We start from the raw sequence: 15,136 nt of genomic DNA on the forward strand, positions 1-15,136 counted from the left end.
CAATGTGTGATGTGAAACTTGTCATTCCAGTTGCTAACCTTCGAAGGGTTTTTTTTTCTGCGTGCGCAATTCTGCGCGCTCTTCTACTAACAGCTGATGAGTTTCATTGATGTGCGTGATGTTTACGTTTGTTTTGATCGGCTGAAAAAAGCAGAATGATTCGTTTTACAAATCACACGTTGGCGTCCATGATCTGGATACCTAGTTAGAATCGACGCAAATGGAATATGAGGCATTGCGTTTCAACTAGATTGTTTTTCGATGAGGTGGAAATTGGCACACCCATTAGGCGATAATAGGATCGTTGAGGTGGGAATAGATGCACAGAATGGAACATTTATTTTCATTTATGCTGAAAATTGAGGCAATTCTGCTAAATAAGCATTATATAGATGTTTAAGAAACAGTACACTGATACTTTATGCTGAGAAAGGTTATAGATAATATGGCTTCTTTTAAAGTTGTTCAAAAAATAGTGCGACCCTCTCCCTAATGGTGCCAAAATAGGCTCATCACCCTATATGGTTATACAAAGTAATGAATAATTTTTCAACACACTTTTCAAAAATACAGAATTTTACCGCATTTATTGCATTACCGGTTGCGGTAAGCGGTGCGGTTTTATGATTTTTTTGCGGTTGCGGTGCGGACTATCCATTTTCCGCCCACATCCGCACCGCGACGAACCATAGTCCAGGGGCACGCAACACAGTTGCGTAGTGAAAAAACCACAGCCACTTTTTCAAAAGCACCATTCCGCCCAGTCAATTGTTTTTACCCCAACTTTTTTGCATGATTCGAATCCTGATAATCTAATAAATCGACTGATTTTCATATTTTAGAGTTTAATGAATGCTTTATAGGATAAAAGCTGTACACAATTTTTCCTACGCATACTACCTATGCTCAAAGAAAGTAACTTGAGTCTTAATGTACATGTCTTTCGGCGTGCCACTCGCTTGGCATGGATAGGTATCTTCGAACCAACCAACCAGGTAGGCCTCGCTGGCTTCTGGAGGAGCATTACGACTGAGCTCTTGAAGCCCGATAAGCCGATTCCGTTCGTCTATTAATACTAGCATAACCAAAACGAATTGTCGTCTTTCCTCGACCTTCCAACTAGTGGTCAGTGATGTCGCATTTGCATTTGCAACTTTTCATCAACAATATTTTCAGAAAATGGTGCAAATTGTAAAAGAAGGAAACTCACTTGGTAATCCCAAAAATAATTTCAAGACACTATATACCTATGTGCAAAAGACGACAAAATCTGAATCTAAAATTCTTACGATAAACCAAACCGAGATAAAATTGTATATCATCTGTTAGAAAATCATTTAATATCGGTGTTAACCCTCCAGAAGACACGCTTGTACGCAGAGTGCGCGTCACTCAGAAAATCAAGTGAAAGCGTCTTTAAAACCAACGCCTACTCGTTCAGTGAGTCATTCACGCGACTTCAGGAGGGCCAGACATAATGCTTTCAACAGTGTATAACTTCTGAACGGGACATGGACAAACGGTTTTACCTTCGTTTCGTAGGGGAAGCCAGTTCTATTAAAATATCTTTTAAAATAATTACAATTGTGCCGATAGTGAACTTATACGCGTTCAAAAACAGGCAAAAATAAATTCAAAATTAGGCATAACTCTTTACAAAGTATTCCCAGCAAGTTGCATATTTTGTAATGACTAAAACTATCTTTGAGTCTAACGCGAAAAACTAGAAACAAGAAAGTAAAAATTAGAATTTATGGAGTTCATCATAGTGAACGTCCCGTAACTCAATTACTGTACTGCCGTTATAAGCTTAATTGTCCCATTTTCTATGGGATTCCCTATATACATGGGACAATTATGCGTAGAACGGCAGTGTAAGTAATTGAAATCTACTGCAATCTCTTTAGGTTCAAAAGATAAATTTGCTGTAGCCTACTATGATCTTTTTAAATGATATTTAAAAGATGGCGCTTGTTGCACACACCAACATTGTAGAATATTGCTAATATGGGCAGTTTTGACTCAAATGAATGAAATAGCCAAAACACAGAAAACTTAAATGTATTCTACTTCATTGCGGTTATGTCTCTAAGATTACCCACCCATCTTTTTCCAAACTAATTCTCTTAAAAAATTTCAAATGCAATGCGCTACGTCGGGTCATAACTAATCAACCCCAATTTTGAACACTGGATTAGGACTCCAAATGGAACCAAAAAAGATTTATTCTTCCTTGAAGCGGTTAAATTTACGATTTTCTACACAACAGTACCCTTTGCTAATATTTATACTCTTCCTCAAAAACGGGTCGTACAACAAAATGATTGATTTTAATTGTTTTTAGATACTTTATTCTCATCAATAGAGCTACATTTACACTGATTCTTTCACGTTATTTCTATACCTGCGTCCTTGCTCTAAGTAGTAGTGATCAATCATCTGTTAAATTCCTGTTCAATTGTCAACATCTCACTAGGGTAAATGTGTATCTCGAAGATATGGAGTTGAATGGTGTATATTGTGTCTAGTTTTCGTCTAGCGAATGCGCGTGTAAAGATTTTGTGAAAAAAATGCTACAACACTCAGTAAATATTGTTTATTGTGACAGTTTCTGATGTTCGCCATACAGATATTTTTGATTCCGCTTTGCTGTTGAATAAAATTGAAAGCCAGTGAAATATATGGGATCCAACAACTGTTAAATATTTGTGTATAGGTTTCTAATATGCTAAATATTTCGTGAATGTAGAAATAAAGACTTGTCTTTCAAAAAATCGTTTATTTTGAATACTACAACCTGGTAGTAGACAAATCTAGCCGTTCTATATGTACAATATATTGAAGAAGTCAACAACTTATTCTTCGAATCAATATAAAACTAACTTACAATTAACGTCACTTCATTCAATATATCAAAACAAATCAATAATTTTCTCGAGATAGATATATAAAAAAATCATTCGCATCGCTACAGTAAATCCTGGGCAGCTGATTCTAAGAGTTTGAAAATATACACTTGGTAAAGTACCGATTATCAATAAACATCTAAAAATATCGCGTTCGAATATATATAAAATTTATAGTTTATCACATTTGTTTTAGTTATGAAATGAATATTGATTACATTTTTTTGATTATCGTTCGTAATAAGTCAGTAAGCTGTAGGAAGAAGCAATCAAATTCAATTGTAATATTGCCAATACTTGATTGCACAAAATAGTCTGAGAAAAGAAACAGGATTCAACATTTGCAAATCCACTTCAATTAACAATTCCTTCAGCTATCTACAAACAACAAGGATTCTATGGTAGTTACTCGGAAAATAGCAATTATGCTTGGAATTAACGCGCCGTTTCAGATTACTTCATGGTAAGAATTATGTTTTGCTCATATATTGGGGATCATTCTCAATCGTTTCAGTTCGGTGGGGAGATCTAGTTGAGAACACACTACTTTCTCGGGAAGTCCAGCCTATCTGCTGGTAAATAGCTAATACTGACATCCCTTTACATGTGAGCACGGGATGTTCCCTACGATAGGATTTCTAAAATAAACAACACCGATGATGAGCAAAAATGTATCGTATGTTGGACTTTTTCCATTCAAAAATTTCCTACTGATCTACAGTGGTTCATAACGATGCTATTCGCGAGATAGTTGACTCAGTTTGAGCAAGATGGACACTTTTTTCTGTAGTGCTTCAAAACAGTTGTTCGTTCCCCAAATGCATAGCTTCACTTGAAGCCTTCTTTAGCCCGCTTTTCCCACTCTGCCCGTCGCTGCAGGATACCCTTGAACTCGTTAGCATCTCCGATTGTTTCCAGGGTTGTAGCATTCCCGTTGGCACTGTTGCTGTTGTTGTTATTGCTAGCGTTCAGATTGAACTGATTCATTGTGGCAATAGTATGGCGATTGCTATTATTGTTATTGTTATTATTATTATTGCTGGTAGTGTTCGATACAGAAGTATCGATACTTTCTGTTCCATTTTTCATGTGGTTGTTGTTGATGTTGTTGTTAATATTTTGAGCCACAGGTGCAATCGTACTACTTGGTATCAATGACTTACGCAGTTCCGCAAAAGACGTTGAATTTCGACTCTGAACGTTACCAGCATTGCCGAACCTGTTCGGAACACCAAATGGTTTCGGAATACTTTTACGCAACATTTCATTAGAGTTACTATCCGGCGTGATTTTTCCATCAGTTGGTTCCTTGGTCAATGCACTACCGATGTTCTTGGTAACCACGGAAGCCCCCTCCGGTTTCATGATTTTATCCAACTTTTCATCACTGGACTGATTCTCCTTATCACTATCTACGTTTGACAATGGTTTAGCATCCCCGTTCCTATAGTCCTCGTCCGAACGAAGCTTCAGCGACCTCCTAGCGAACACCTTCATCAATTCCGGCGTGTCCTTGTCTTTGTCCTTAAAATTATCCACGATTGACTTTTTTCGCAGCACCACCAGCTCATCACCGCTGCTGGATCCACTGTTATAGTTGCTATTCCTCTTCTCCAGCAATTCCTCCGAACCGGACTTCTTCCGCTCGATTTTTATGTCCTCGGAAGATGAAGAAATCCGTCGTTCATACTTGATTTTTTCCTCCGTCACAGAAGTCCGGCGCTGCAGAATCACTTTCCTATCATCCGAAATCTCTTGGGATAAGTTGATCGAGCTACGCTTTGACCCAAGCTCACCTCGTTTGAATGCCGGTGGACTCTTGGGCGCCTCAACAGAGCTACCTCTGGATCCTGTAATCACCGCCGAAGGTGGCAAGGGTGGTTTACTTTCAGTAATTTCAATGTTTTCATTACTGAACCGCCGCAGTTTGATTTGTGATTCATCCCCAGGGCAGCTACTCAGTGGAATTGCTGGGCTCGGAGACGGTGTTGGGTGAGTACTGCTCACCGGAGTTGACGTCAATAGGACCACGTTAGGTTTGGACCGTGGTGTTTCCACCCGGTTCAACTGAATTTTCATGAATTCTGGTACGACGTTAGACACCGGTTCCGGTTGATCCAGACGGTCGTTGCTTCCGGCATCCTTGATAATACTGACGAATGGAGACGAGACCAGTTTGTCGATGGTCTCCTCAATCTGGGATATGTTTTGATTGGACTTGTTCAGCATGCTGCTAGGTTCCGGCGGGGCGATGCTATTCGTGGTTAGTACAATAGATTTTGGTTGGTGGTCAAAATGTTCGTGCTCTCGTGGATTCAACAAATTGTTGTCGTTAATTTCAAACTTCTGTAGAGAGCTGTTCGACGTTGTCATCCGATTCTCGTCCGTCATGTCATCAACGTTAGTGATGTAATCTTTGAAGATCTTCGGATGTCCGTTGTTGATGTTCTCGGTCATACTGAAGAATTTGTGCTCCGTCTCTAGGAAGTTGTTGCTAAAGTTGCCGACCGACAGGGAATTCGTTAGATTGGGAAGACTAGGCAATTGGTTGGCGTTGGTTAAATTGTTGGAAACAGTATCGCTGTACACGCGGAAGCTCTTGGACTTTTCTACAGCTTTCCGTTTGGTTGGGCTTTGCTTGGGTGATTCATTTTGATGGATTGAAATCTTCGCAATACGTTGCTGATACGGACTAACTCCGTAAATTTTAGGATTTTTCACTTTATCAACATTCGGTTGGTATTTTCTGAACCCTTCTTCCTCATCATCGTCATCGTCGAAGCTTCGCTCTGACAACTTTCTAGTTTTGGACACCAAATATTCCTCACTCTTGTGTTGAATAATTTTTGAATCGCCGATTATAATCGATCCACTACCATTGGAAGAAGTCGAGTGACGGTTGACCTCCACATTTGACGAATATCTTTGACTTTCACGAGTTCCGTCTACTTCCGAATTGAAAATATCTTTCGGGAAAACTCTCTGTCTGGCAGCCGGGCCAGCCTTTATCTTCTTGTATCCACTTATTTCCGGTGTATCTGCCTCACAAATCGGAAGGGACAGTTTCATGACAGGTTCCGGACCATTGGATGTTATATAAATCGTACTTGTATTATCCTCCCTTCTAGCACATACTACAGGAGCGATCAATGACTGATGCAACTGATCGTCCTTGTATCCTTGCTCATGTTTCTTTTTCTTAAAGCTATAATTCAAAATCCTTTTAAAGAACCCATCGTCGTCTCGTTTACCACCCATCAGATCCAGTTCTTCGGTAATTAGATTTTCTCGGTCGAGTCCGTTGAAATCGTAACTCTTAGAAATGTTCCTGTTGACGTAGATTGCAGAGCTGGAGTGGGAATTGTTGGTCGATAAGGAAGCCGATGCCGAATGTTTTGAATTGATACAGCTCGATTCCCGTGTCGACGGTTTGTTGATTACTGTTGTGCTACTGCTGCAACTCAAAACCGACTGGGTAGTTACCAAAGCACCCGGGTTGATACCGTAGGTCAAGGAGTGACACTTCTCTTCTGCTTCGTTTATGTCCGCGCATAGATTCGTCGGGATATCAAGTGTGGACAGCTTCAATGAATCTTCGTTTACTTCTGGTGTTGCGGGAAGCACCGTTGTCTAAAATTAATAATGATTTTATTATTTTTTGTCATTTTGAGAAAATAATCTCGAGCGATAATAGTGTTACCTCACGTGGACGAGCACGAGCTCGTGTGGGTCCTTTCTTCTTTGGTCTTACAGCAAGCTTGTGTCTGGCAGCTGAGTGACTAAGCTTCGATGCCGGAGAATCCGAACCTACAAAATGTTCGTATCACTCTTCGTTAACGAAAAAATCACACACACAAATCTTACCATGATCATCCGGATTATCCGAGGATCGGTTGCACGCACTGGAGCTTGATGAATCCATATGGAACAGATTGTATCCACTGGCATTCGAACCAGATCGTTCCTCCAGGTCCAGATCCGAGCTGGTCATGCTTAGAATACTGAGCGACCCTTCGCTCTTATTGATGGCCCGATCCTTCCGCTGGGGAGTAATTGGACTCTGAGGGAGTCCTAGGTCCTCATCAGAAGCTTCGTGCTGGCGATCCTTCCGTCGTTTGCGCAGTACATCAGCGAGTTCATTCTGCAATTGGACAAATGTATAGTTTTGTTAAGACATGCATTTAATCGAGGAAAAGGGTTTATATCTAGTCGCAAGTAATGGCCGATTACATATGTTAGCAGCAAGGGATTTCCGAATCTGGTGAAATAACCAATTTATCCAGTTTCTTGCTTTGGTAACCGATATGTACAAAAATTATTAAGTCATAGTACGTCTCCATCAAGGAATTTTCAAAGACATACTTGTGTGAGGTGTCGTCATACACCACGTGAACAATTTTGATGAAGATAGTTGGAACAAAAAAGTTCATACTTGTCCATGAAGTGTGGGTCCCCCCCCCCCCCAAACTTACCACATGGTTGCATTACTATCCTTTGGCTTGTCTTTCAATTTATTATATCTCCCATAATTTCTGTCTCTGCCTTAAGTGTTATTTAAGTTTTCACTTTGCGCCGGGCTTTATGCCCGCGCATAAATAAACTGTCCTGAAAAGATCCAGATTCCGATTTCCCGTTCAGAAACATTGATGGAACTCGGTTGACCATACTTGAGCTTCTTTCAGACCAAAGATAATTCGCTAGTAATTGTAAAAATTTTGAAAGAACTAACGCAGACATGTTCAACAGCGACAGATATCCCGAAGGGTTGTCCAGATAAGTTCAAAATTGTGATATTCTGTCTAAAACAAGCAATTGACGTTAATGGTGCCAAGGCTTGTATGAAGGACGACCGCGTTTAAATGTCCCCCTACAAAGTTGAGATCGACGGGGGGTCACCGACTCGAAATTGTGTGTGGATCTACTGAAGCACGGGGTTGGCTGTCTCAAGGTTCCTTTGCTTCATTGAGCGAAGGTTTTTGAATGGAAATCGCACTGGATGGGACAAAATTGTGTGTTTGAAGGGAAACTCGTATCGGGTGAACTTTGGTGTTTAATTTCGTCCTCCTCGACAAGAATCGTCTGTCTGTTCGGCTATTGTGCCGAGAATCGCGAGGATGACTCTTGAGAATGCTGAGAAGTAGGTATGCCTATTATGAGAGAGTCCATATGAACTAGGGTCCTACGAATATAAAGCGTTCCTTTTAAAAACGATCTATGCACTTCTGCAGAAAACTCAAAAGAGCTACGCCACTCACCACGACAAATCATTATGCTCTTTTGGAAGAGTAGCACTCTGATGATCCCCATATGGGGATCAGTCAGTTGAAACAGCAGTTGGAGTTAGAACCTAACTCAATTTCTCCTCGAGCAAAAACAGAATTATTTTTGCAACCTTTTGGTGTTTACATTCTCTTCTTTTTCATTGTTCAGTTTAATTGGAACTGGCTCATTATTTTAACTTATTTTATGATTTATCCTCACGAAAATTATAAGGTCGGTCATGAGTTCAGCGCCCCTCTGAGGCTGGCGTCCTTGGTGGGGGCCAAGCTGGCCAACCGCATGCTGCGGCTCTGAACACCGGTCTATGTTTGCATTACAATAATGTGTGGACGCAGTGGTGAGCAGGCCGGATTGTTTCATCGACGCCACAGATAGCATTCTTTTCATTTTTTGTCCTTCAATATGCCATGTTATATGAATGTATATTCCAGGCACGGCCTGCTGCACTCATGAAAAGATGCCTAAAGATAAGGCTCAACTTAGCAATGCTTCTGATACTATCATCTGCTATTTAAACATGTCTCCAACGTTCAAAGTTATACCCCGATAATGCAACTGGGTCAAAAATAGGTGTCTATCGGTCAAAAGAAAAAAATCTGTGTTAAGGAAAACGTACAAGGGGGTGGGCGTAGCGTATTGGTAAATCGATTGCCTAGTACGCAGCGCACTTGGGTTCGAGTCCCGACCCCGCACATAGGGTTAGAAATTTTTCATAAGAGATATTTCTAACCCGAAGAGGCGAATGACCTTAAGGTTAAAACCTCTATAATCGAAAAAAAAACGTACAAATTTGTCTCAAAACAACCTTTTTGTTTGCTTTTTGGTTTTTGCGCAAGGCAAAAATTAAGTGAAACACAGAAACACCACGGCTGGCTGGGACCGACATTGCCATGCGAGATGCGAGAAACTTGCTTGTAGCACACCAAAGGGATGTTGTCACCAGTGGAAACCAAGCAGATATGCGCTGATTGTCTGCTTTTACTCTGACATCATCCCTTTAGTTTGCTGCAAGCAGGTTTCTCGCATCTTGCAGTATTTTGGAAGCCCCGAACTTAGGATAGATATAACATCATTCAAGCTTTTTCTTTCTCAACAGGGCTTATAAAGTAAAACAGCCTTTTTACCTATGCATTAAAGATGAGAGTAAACTATTCGATTGTGCTACATTAAATTTAGGGTGACCATATCAGGCCAGTAAAAAACCCTAAACAGTTGATGGAGTACCTCACGCAACGGGATTATTTTCACGGTCTGACAGGCAAAGCTCTGCCTGAATGCCATTCGAATTTTAGCTACACCACAATCAGCGAAAGATTCAAGCTATTGTTGGAGATAATTGCAATCCTCAATTGAACGGACAAAACTTGATATTAGAATACTCTTAGTATTAACTGTTTATTTGTTTTATTTTTTGCATCATGTAAATATTTAAAAGATCCACTGCTCCGTGGAGCTAACGCCTTGAGCCGTGCCAAATAAATGAATCAAAAAAAATTAATAACGATTTTCGAGGTCCTAATAGTTTTCTCATCACTACTGCTCGTACCTATTACTAGTCAATAGCCTGGAAATTTCATGAAAAAGCGCATAAAGCAAAAATGATTCCACGAATAATACTCCAAATCTTGTGAAATAGTTCATATGAAAATTTCATTACCATGTTTCATGAAATTGAAAAAAATTAGAAAAATATTCTAAGTATTACAAGCACACAGAAGAGATCGTAAATCATGTGCTAGGAATCATGAACTAGTTCACGAATCCATGAATAATTAGTCCATGAATTTATGAACAATATTTCATGATTTTATGAACTATTTCGCGAGCACGGATATTGCATCGTTACTAATATATTAGAAGTCATGAATTAGTTCACGAGGATTGAATGGATTCATGAATAAAATTCCGAGTTCCGTGAAATAGTCCACGAGAAAGCATCCAGACTGTTTTGATTTTGTGAACTAATGTTCCTAAATCTATGAAAAACATCACAATCATCCTTTGGTTTTATAAATAATGTTCTTAAAGTTGTGTACTAGTTTACGTACAGAAAATCGATTTGATAGTGACAGGGCGGAAACCATGAGTGAAGTTCACAAAACAAAAACCAATATTTCCACTAATAAAAGCATTATGCTGGCGTTACTGAAGGGTAATTGAACATAATTATAATCATAATGATTTTTGTTCAAGGTCCTGTTTTCGAAACGTAACAACGTATCCCGATCAGGAATTATCACCAAAATTATATCAAAATAAGATATAATATCATGAAAAAAATATATATCTCTGTTTGCTATAAAATATAGCTGGATAGTTGTTAAAATATCATTTATAATATTTTTATACCAAGAAAATGTATCGATTATATCTTATTATATCTCAGTCTATTTTGATATAAAGTATTTTTGTTGAGTCTTGGTTTGATATAATAATTATATCACACAGACGGATATCTAAGATGGTTTAAATCTAACTGAGGGCAGTAAATATACCTGAAAATATCAGAATTGTATCACATAAATCCAAATATTTTTCCTTCTGTTTTTAATTGATAAATCAAATAATTTCTTGTGAAAGATAATTCTCATTAGTACAATTTGCATTTAATTTCGCTGTGTTACTAATTTTAATATTGTTATTACCGTCGCAGCTACTTGTTAGAAGTTGTTCTAACTTAGAACTCGCCGTTAGTTCAGCGTAGTTTTATAATTTGTTCATTTTTTTCTGAGGTGTTCCTGTTTTGCGCATTACATCCTTACTATATTTAAAATGCTTATTCCTATTCCTTCGCATGTTCTTCTCTCTTATACTCTTCTTTAACAGTTTGCCTGCAATCTATATACGTTTTGCTTCCTTTACTGTCCATGGTTTACAGAGTGCTGCTCTTTTGGCTTGTCGTATCCCAAAACCGTTCTAATCAAATATCTAAAGCTACTTGCTGCTTCGTGGGTCTGCAGCGGAACATTTTCTCTGTTGTGTTCTGTAATCAGCGAGAAACTTTACAAAACGTAAATTCTCTTATGTATTTACCTTTCAACGTATGACAAAACAAGACTACCAGTAACGCGATTTGGAGCCAGTACTTGGGAGGATTCATCTCTAATGGCATCATTATAGCTTCATAAAACTGTCTTGGAAAGATATTATTTTGTTGTTCTTACTATGTTTAAAAGACACAATCGTCTGAGCTCTCGATCGAAGCAGATCGTTTTTCTTGTGCTGTGCATAGAGTAAATCACTATATATACATTGTGAACGTCAACCATTGTTTGAGGCTGGCTTTGTTCGCCGGTGCCTAGGTTGGTGAAGTGAATTGTGGAATAACCGGACAAGCCGCTAAATAAGCTAAGTATCTTTTTTTTCATTTCCCTTTCCCCCGATCGGTCGCTACTTCTTAGATCCCTTTCCCCTGAATATAAGTTTCATCTCTCGTTTACACCACGTGCTATCCTCGTGCCTTAATGGCCGAGGGCGAAGGAACATTGGATGGTAATGATATTCCCATGGATTTACCGGATAAACCCGAAATTACTCCCTCCCCTGATTCCCCCAGTCCTCCCCGTATTAAAACATACCCAGCCAGTTCGACTGAACCCTGGGTGGTCTATTTCCGGCCCATCACGAAATCGCTTAATATTTTAGAAATCTCACGGGAGCTGACTGCTAACTACCCGGCCGTAGCTCAGATAACACGTGTTAGAGCTAATAAGATACGCATATGAGTGAATGACCTCGACCAGGCAAACCAGATTGCTCGCAGCGAACGTTTTACAAAGCAATTTAAAGCGTATATTCCTTGTTTAGCAGTGGAGATCGACGGGGTCGTCGCCGAACCGGGTTTGAAGTGCGAAGACGTGTTGAAGTACGGAGTTGGTTGCTTTAAGGACCCCTCACTTGAACATGTGAAGATTCTGGAATGCAAGCAATTGTATTCCGCAAAAACTGAGAATAATAAGACAACTTATTCATTGTCAGACTCGCTTCGGGTGACTTTCTCCGGGTCTTCCCTCCCCAACTATCTCCTCCTGGATAAGGTTCGTCTACCTGTTCGCCTGTTTGTTCCGCGGGTAATGAACTGCAGCAATTGCAAACAACTGGGCCACACAGCCACCTATTGTGGCAATAAGAAAAGGTGCGGCAAATGCGAGGGAGAACATGAGGATGACTCTTGCGGTGGAGAAACTGAAAAGTGTATTTACTGCGGGGGCCTTCCGCATGATCTTAAATCATGCCCTGCGTACAAACAGCGCGGGGATAAAATTAAGCGCTCCCTTAAGGAACGCTAGAAGCGCTCTTATGCAGAAATGCTAAAGAATGCTTCGCCATCTGTCCCTTCCGAAAATTCCTTTGCTCTTTTGGCTGGCGTTGAGCAAGAATCTGACGACCCACAAGAGGGAACATCTTTGGTTAACTCAGGGGAGTCCAGGAAGAGGAAAAATCTAGCCTCCCCTAGATTGCCTCGTAAGGGTGCCAAGGTGTCGTCCACTCAGAGTGCGCCAATTACAATCAATAAATCCAATGGAAGTGATGCACTAAAGCCGTAGCAAGTTGCTCCAGGACTTGGAAATTTTAATTCTAACAAGGATTATCCACCACTTCCAGGGACACCAAAAACCCCAAGTGTTCCCTTTTTTCAAACAGATACTCAGTCCAGTAGCGGACTAATGAAATTTTCTGACATAGTGGACTTAATTTTCACAGCTTTCAATGTTACTGATCCTCTTAAAAGCATTCTGATACATTTTCTCCCTATGGTGCAAACATTTTTGAAACAGTTGACTGCTAAATGGCCCCTCCTTGCAGCGATCGTATCCGTCGATGGCTAAGTCATCAAACGAGGTCACTGATTCGATCACTGTCCTACAGTGGAATTGCAGAAGTATCCTCCCGAAAATCGATTCCTTCAAATTATTACTAAATAGTTTAAAATGTGATGCTTTCGCATTATGTGAAACCTGGTTAACTTCTGATATAAATCTCAACTTCCAAGACTTTAATATAATCCGTCTGGATCGAGAAAACCCCTATGGAGGAGTACTTTTGGGGATCAAAAAGTGCTATTCTTTCAACTGAATTAACCTCCCTTCGACACCAGGCATTGAAATTGTCGCTTGTCAAGTTTTAATCAAAGGTAAAGACCTTTGCATTGCTTCAATCTACATTCCTCCTAGAGCCTCGGTAGGGCACCGAACGCTTTGTAATATCACGGAATCCTTACCGGCTCCGCGGCTAGTTCTGGGAGACTTTAACTCGCACGGTACGGTATGGGGCTGTCTTCATGATGATAATAGATCAACATTAATCCAAGATCTTTGCGACAATTTCAACATGACCATCTTAAACACGGGAGAAATGACGCGGATTCCTACACCACCAGCACGCGCAAGCGCGTTGGATTTATCGCTTTGCTCGACATCGCTACAGTTAGATTGCATGTGGAAGGTGATCCCTGATCCCCACGGTAGCGATCATTTGCCTATCGTGATTTCAATTGCTAACGGTTCAAGACCATCGGAAACAATCAATGTCTCGTATGACCTCACACGGAACATTGTTTGGAAGAGTTACGCGACCGCGATATCCGTTAAAATCGAATCCACTCAAGAACTTCCTCCGGAGGAAGAGTACAAGTTTTTGGCTGGCTTGATTCTCGACAGTGCGAATCAAGCTCAGACTAAACCAGTACCCAGCGCGAATACCCATGGACGGTCACCCACCCTGTGGTGGGATAATGAGTGCTCAGAGCTGTACGCGGAAAAGTCCACTGCATATAAGAAATTGTTACCCGCTAGCTATCTACAGTACGCGTCGTTAGAAAGGCGAATGAAGAGTCTAATGAAAGCCAAAAAACGCAGTTATTGGCGCCGGTTCGTCGACGGGTTAACGAGAAAAACAGCGATGAGCAAACGTGGAATATTCAAACCGTTGGATATTTGCTTTCGCCAAGAAGATCTGTCCGGACTCTGTCCCGGTACAGAAAACGTGCCGCGCCGCGTCTCTTCACGATACCGCGAACGAAACACCGTTTTCAATGTTGGAGTTCTCACTTGCTCTCTTATCATGCAACAATAACGCTCCACGGTTAGACAGAATCAAATTCAACTTGCTGAACAATCTACCTGACACTGCAAAAAGGCGCTTGTTGAATTTATTTAACAAGTTTCTTGAGGGTAACATTGTCCCTCATGACTGGAGGCAAGTGAAGGTCATCGCCATCCAAAAACCAGGAAAACCAGCCTCCGACCACAACTCGTATCGGCCGATTGCAATGCTGTCCTGTATTCGGAAGTTGTTCGAGAAAATGATCTTGTTTCGCCTCGACAATTGGGTTGAAGCAAATGGCTTATTGTCAGATACATAATTTGGCTTCCGCAAAGGCAAAGGGACGAACGATTGCCTTGCGTTGCTTTCTACAGAAATCCAAATGGCCTATGCTAACAAAGAGCAGATGGCATCAGTCTTCTTGGATATTAAGGGGGCTTTTGACTCAGTTTCTATCAACATTCTGTCAGAGAAGCTGCACCAGCATGGTCTTTCGCCAATTTTAAATAACTTTTTGCTAAACCTGTTGTCTGTAAAGCACATGCACTTTTCGCATGGCGATTTAACAACATCGCGATTTAGCTACATGGGTCTTCCCCAGGGCTCATGTCTAAGTCCCTGCTCTACAATTTCTACGTGAATGACATTGACGATTGTCTTGCCAATTCATGCACGCTAAGGCAACTTGCAGACGACGGCGTGGTCTCTGTTACAGGGCCCAAAGCTGCCGACTTACAAGGACCATTACAAAATACCTTGGACAATTTGTCTGCTTGGGCTCTTCAGCTGGGTATTGAGTCTCCACGGAGAAAACTGAGTTGGTTGTTTTTTCTAGGAAGCGTGAGCCGGCGCAACTCCAGCTTCTATTAATGGGTGCAACGATCAACCAGGTTTTCACATTTAAA

At 40.6% G+C, this 15,136-nt stretch overlaps 1 protein-coding gene across 2 annotated transcripts in view; it reads right to left on the reverse strand.

Moving 5' to 3' along the window:
- Positions 1-2,328: 2,328 nt before the first annotated feature.
- Positions 2,329-15,136, reverse strand: part of LOC131690132 (bromodomain-containing protein DDB_G0280777) — a 351,834-nt gene continuing 339,026 nt past the window's right edge. For both annotated transcript variants that reach the window (XM_058975671.1, XM_058975672.1), the window contains 3 exons: positions 6,771-7,047; positions 6,607-6,713; positions 2,329-6,536 (listed from right to left, as the gene is read on the reverse strand). In XM_058975671.1, the coding sequence (XP_058831654.1) occupies positions 3,735-6,536; positions 6,607-6,713; positions 6,771-7,047 (3,186 nt within the window). In that variant the 3' untranslated portion in view covers positions 2,329-3,734. The remainder of the gene's footprint in view (positions 6,537-6,606; positions 6,714-6,770; positions 7,048-15,136) is intronic.

The sequence above is a fragment of the Topomyia yanbarensis genome, chromosome 3 (genome assembly GCF_030247195.1).
Source record: "Topomyia yanbarensis strain Yona2022 chromosome 3, ASM3024719v1, whole genome shotgun sequence".
Classification (NCBI taxonomy): Eukaryota; Metazoa; Arthropoda; class Insecta; order Diptera; family Culicidae; genus Topomyia; species Topomyia yanbarensis.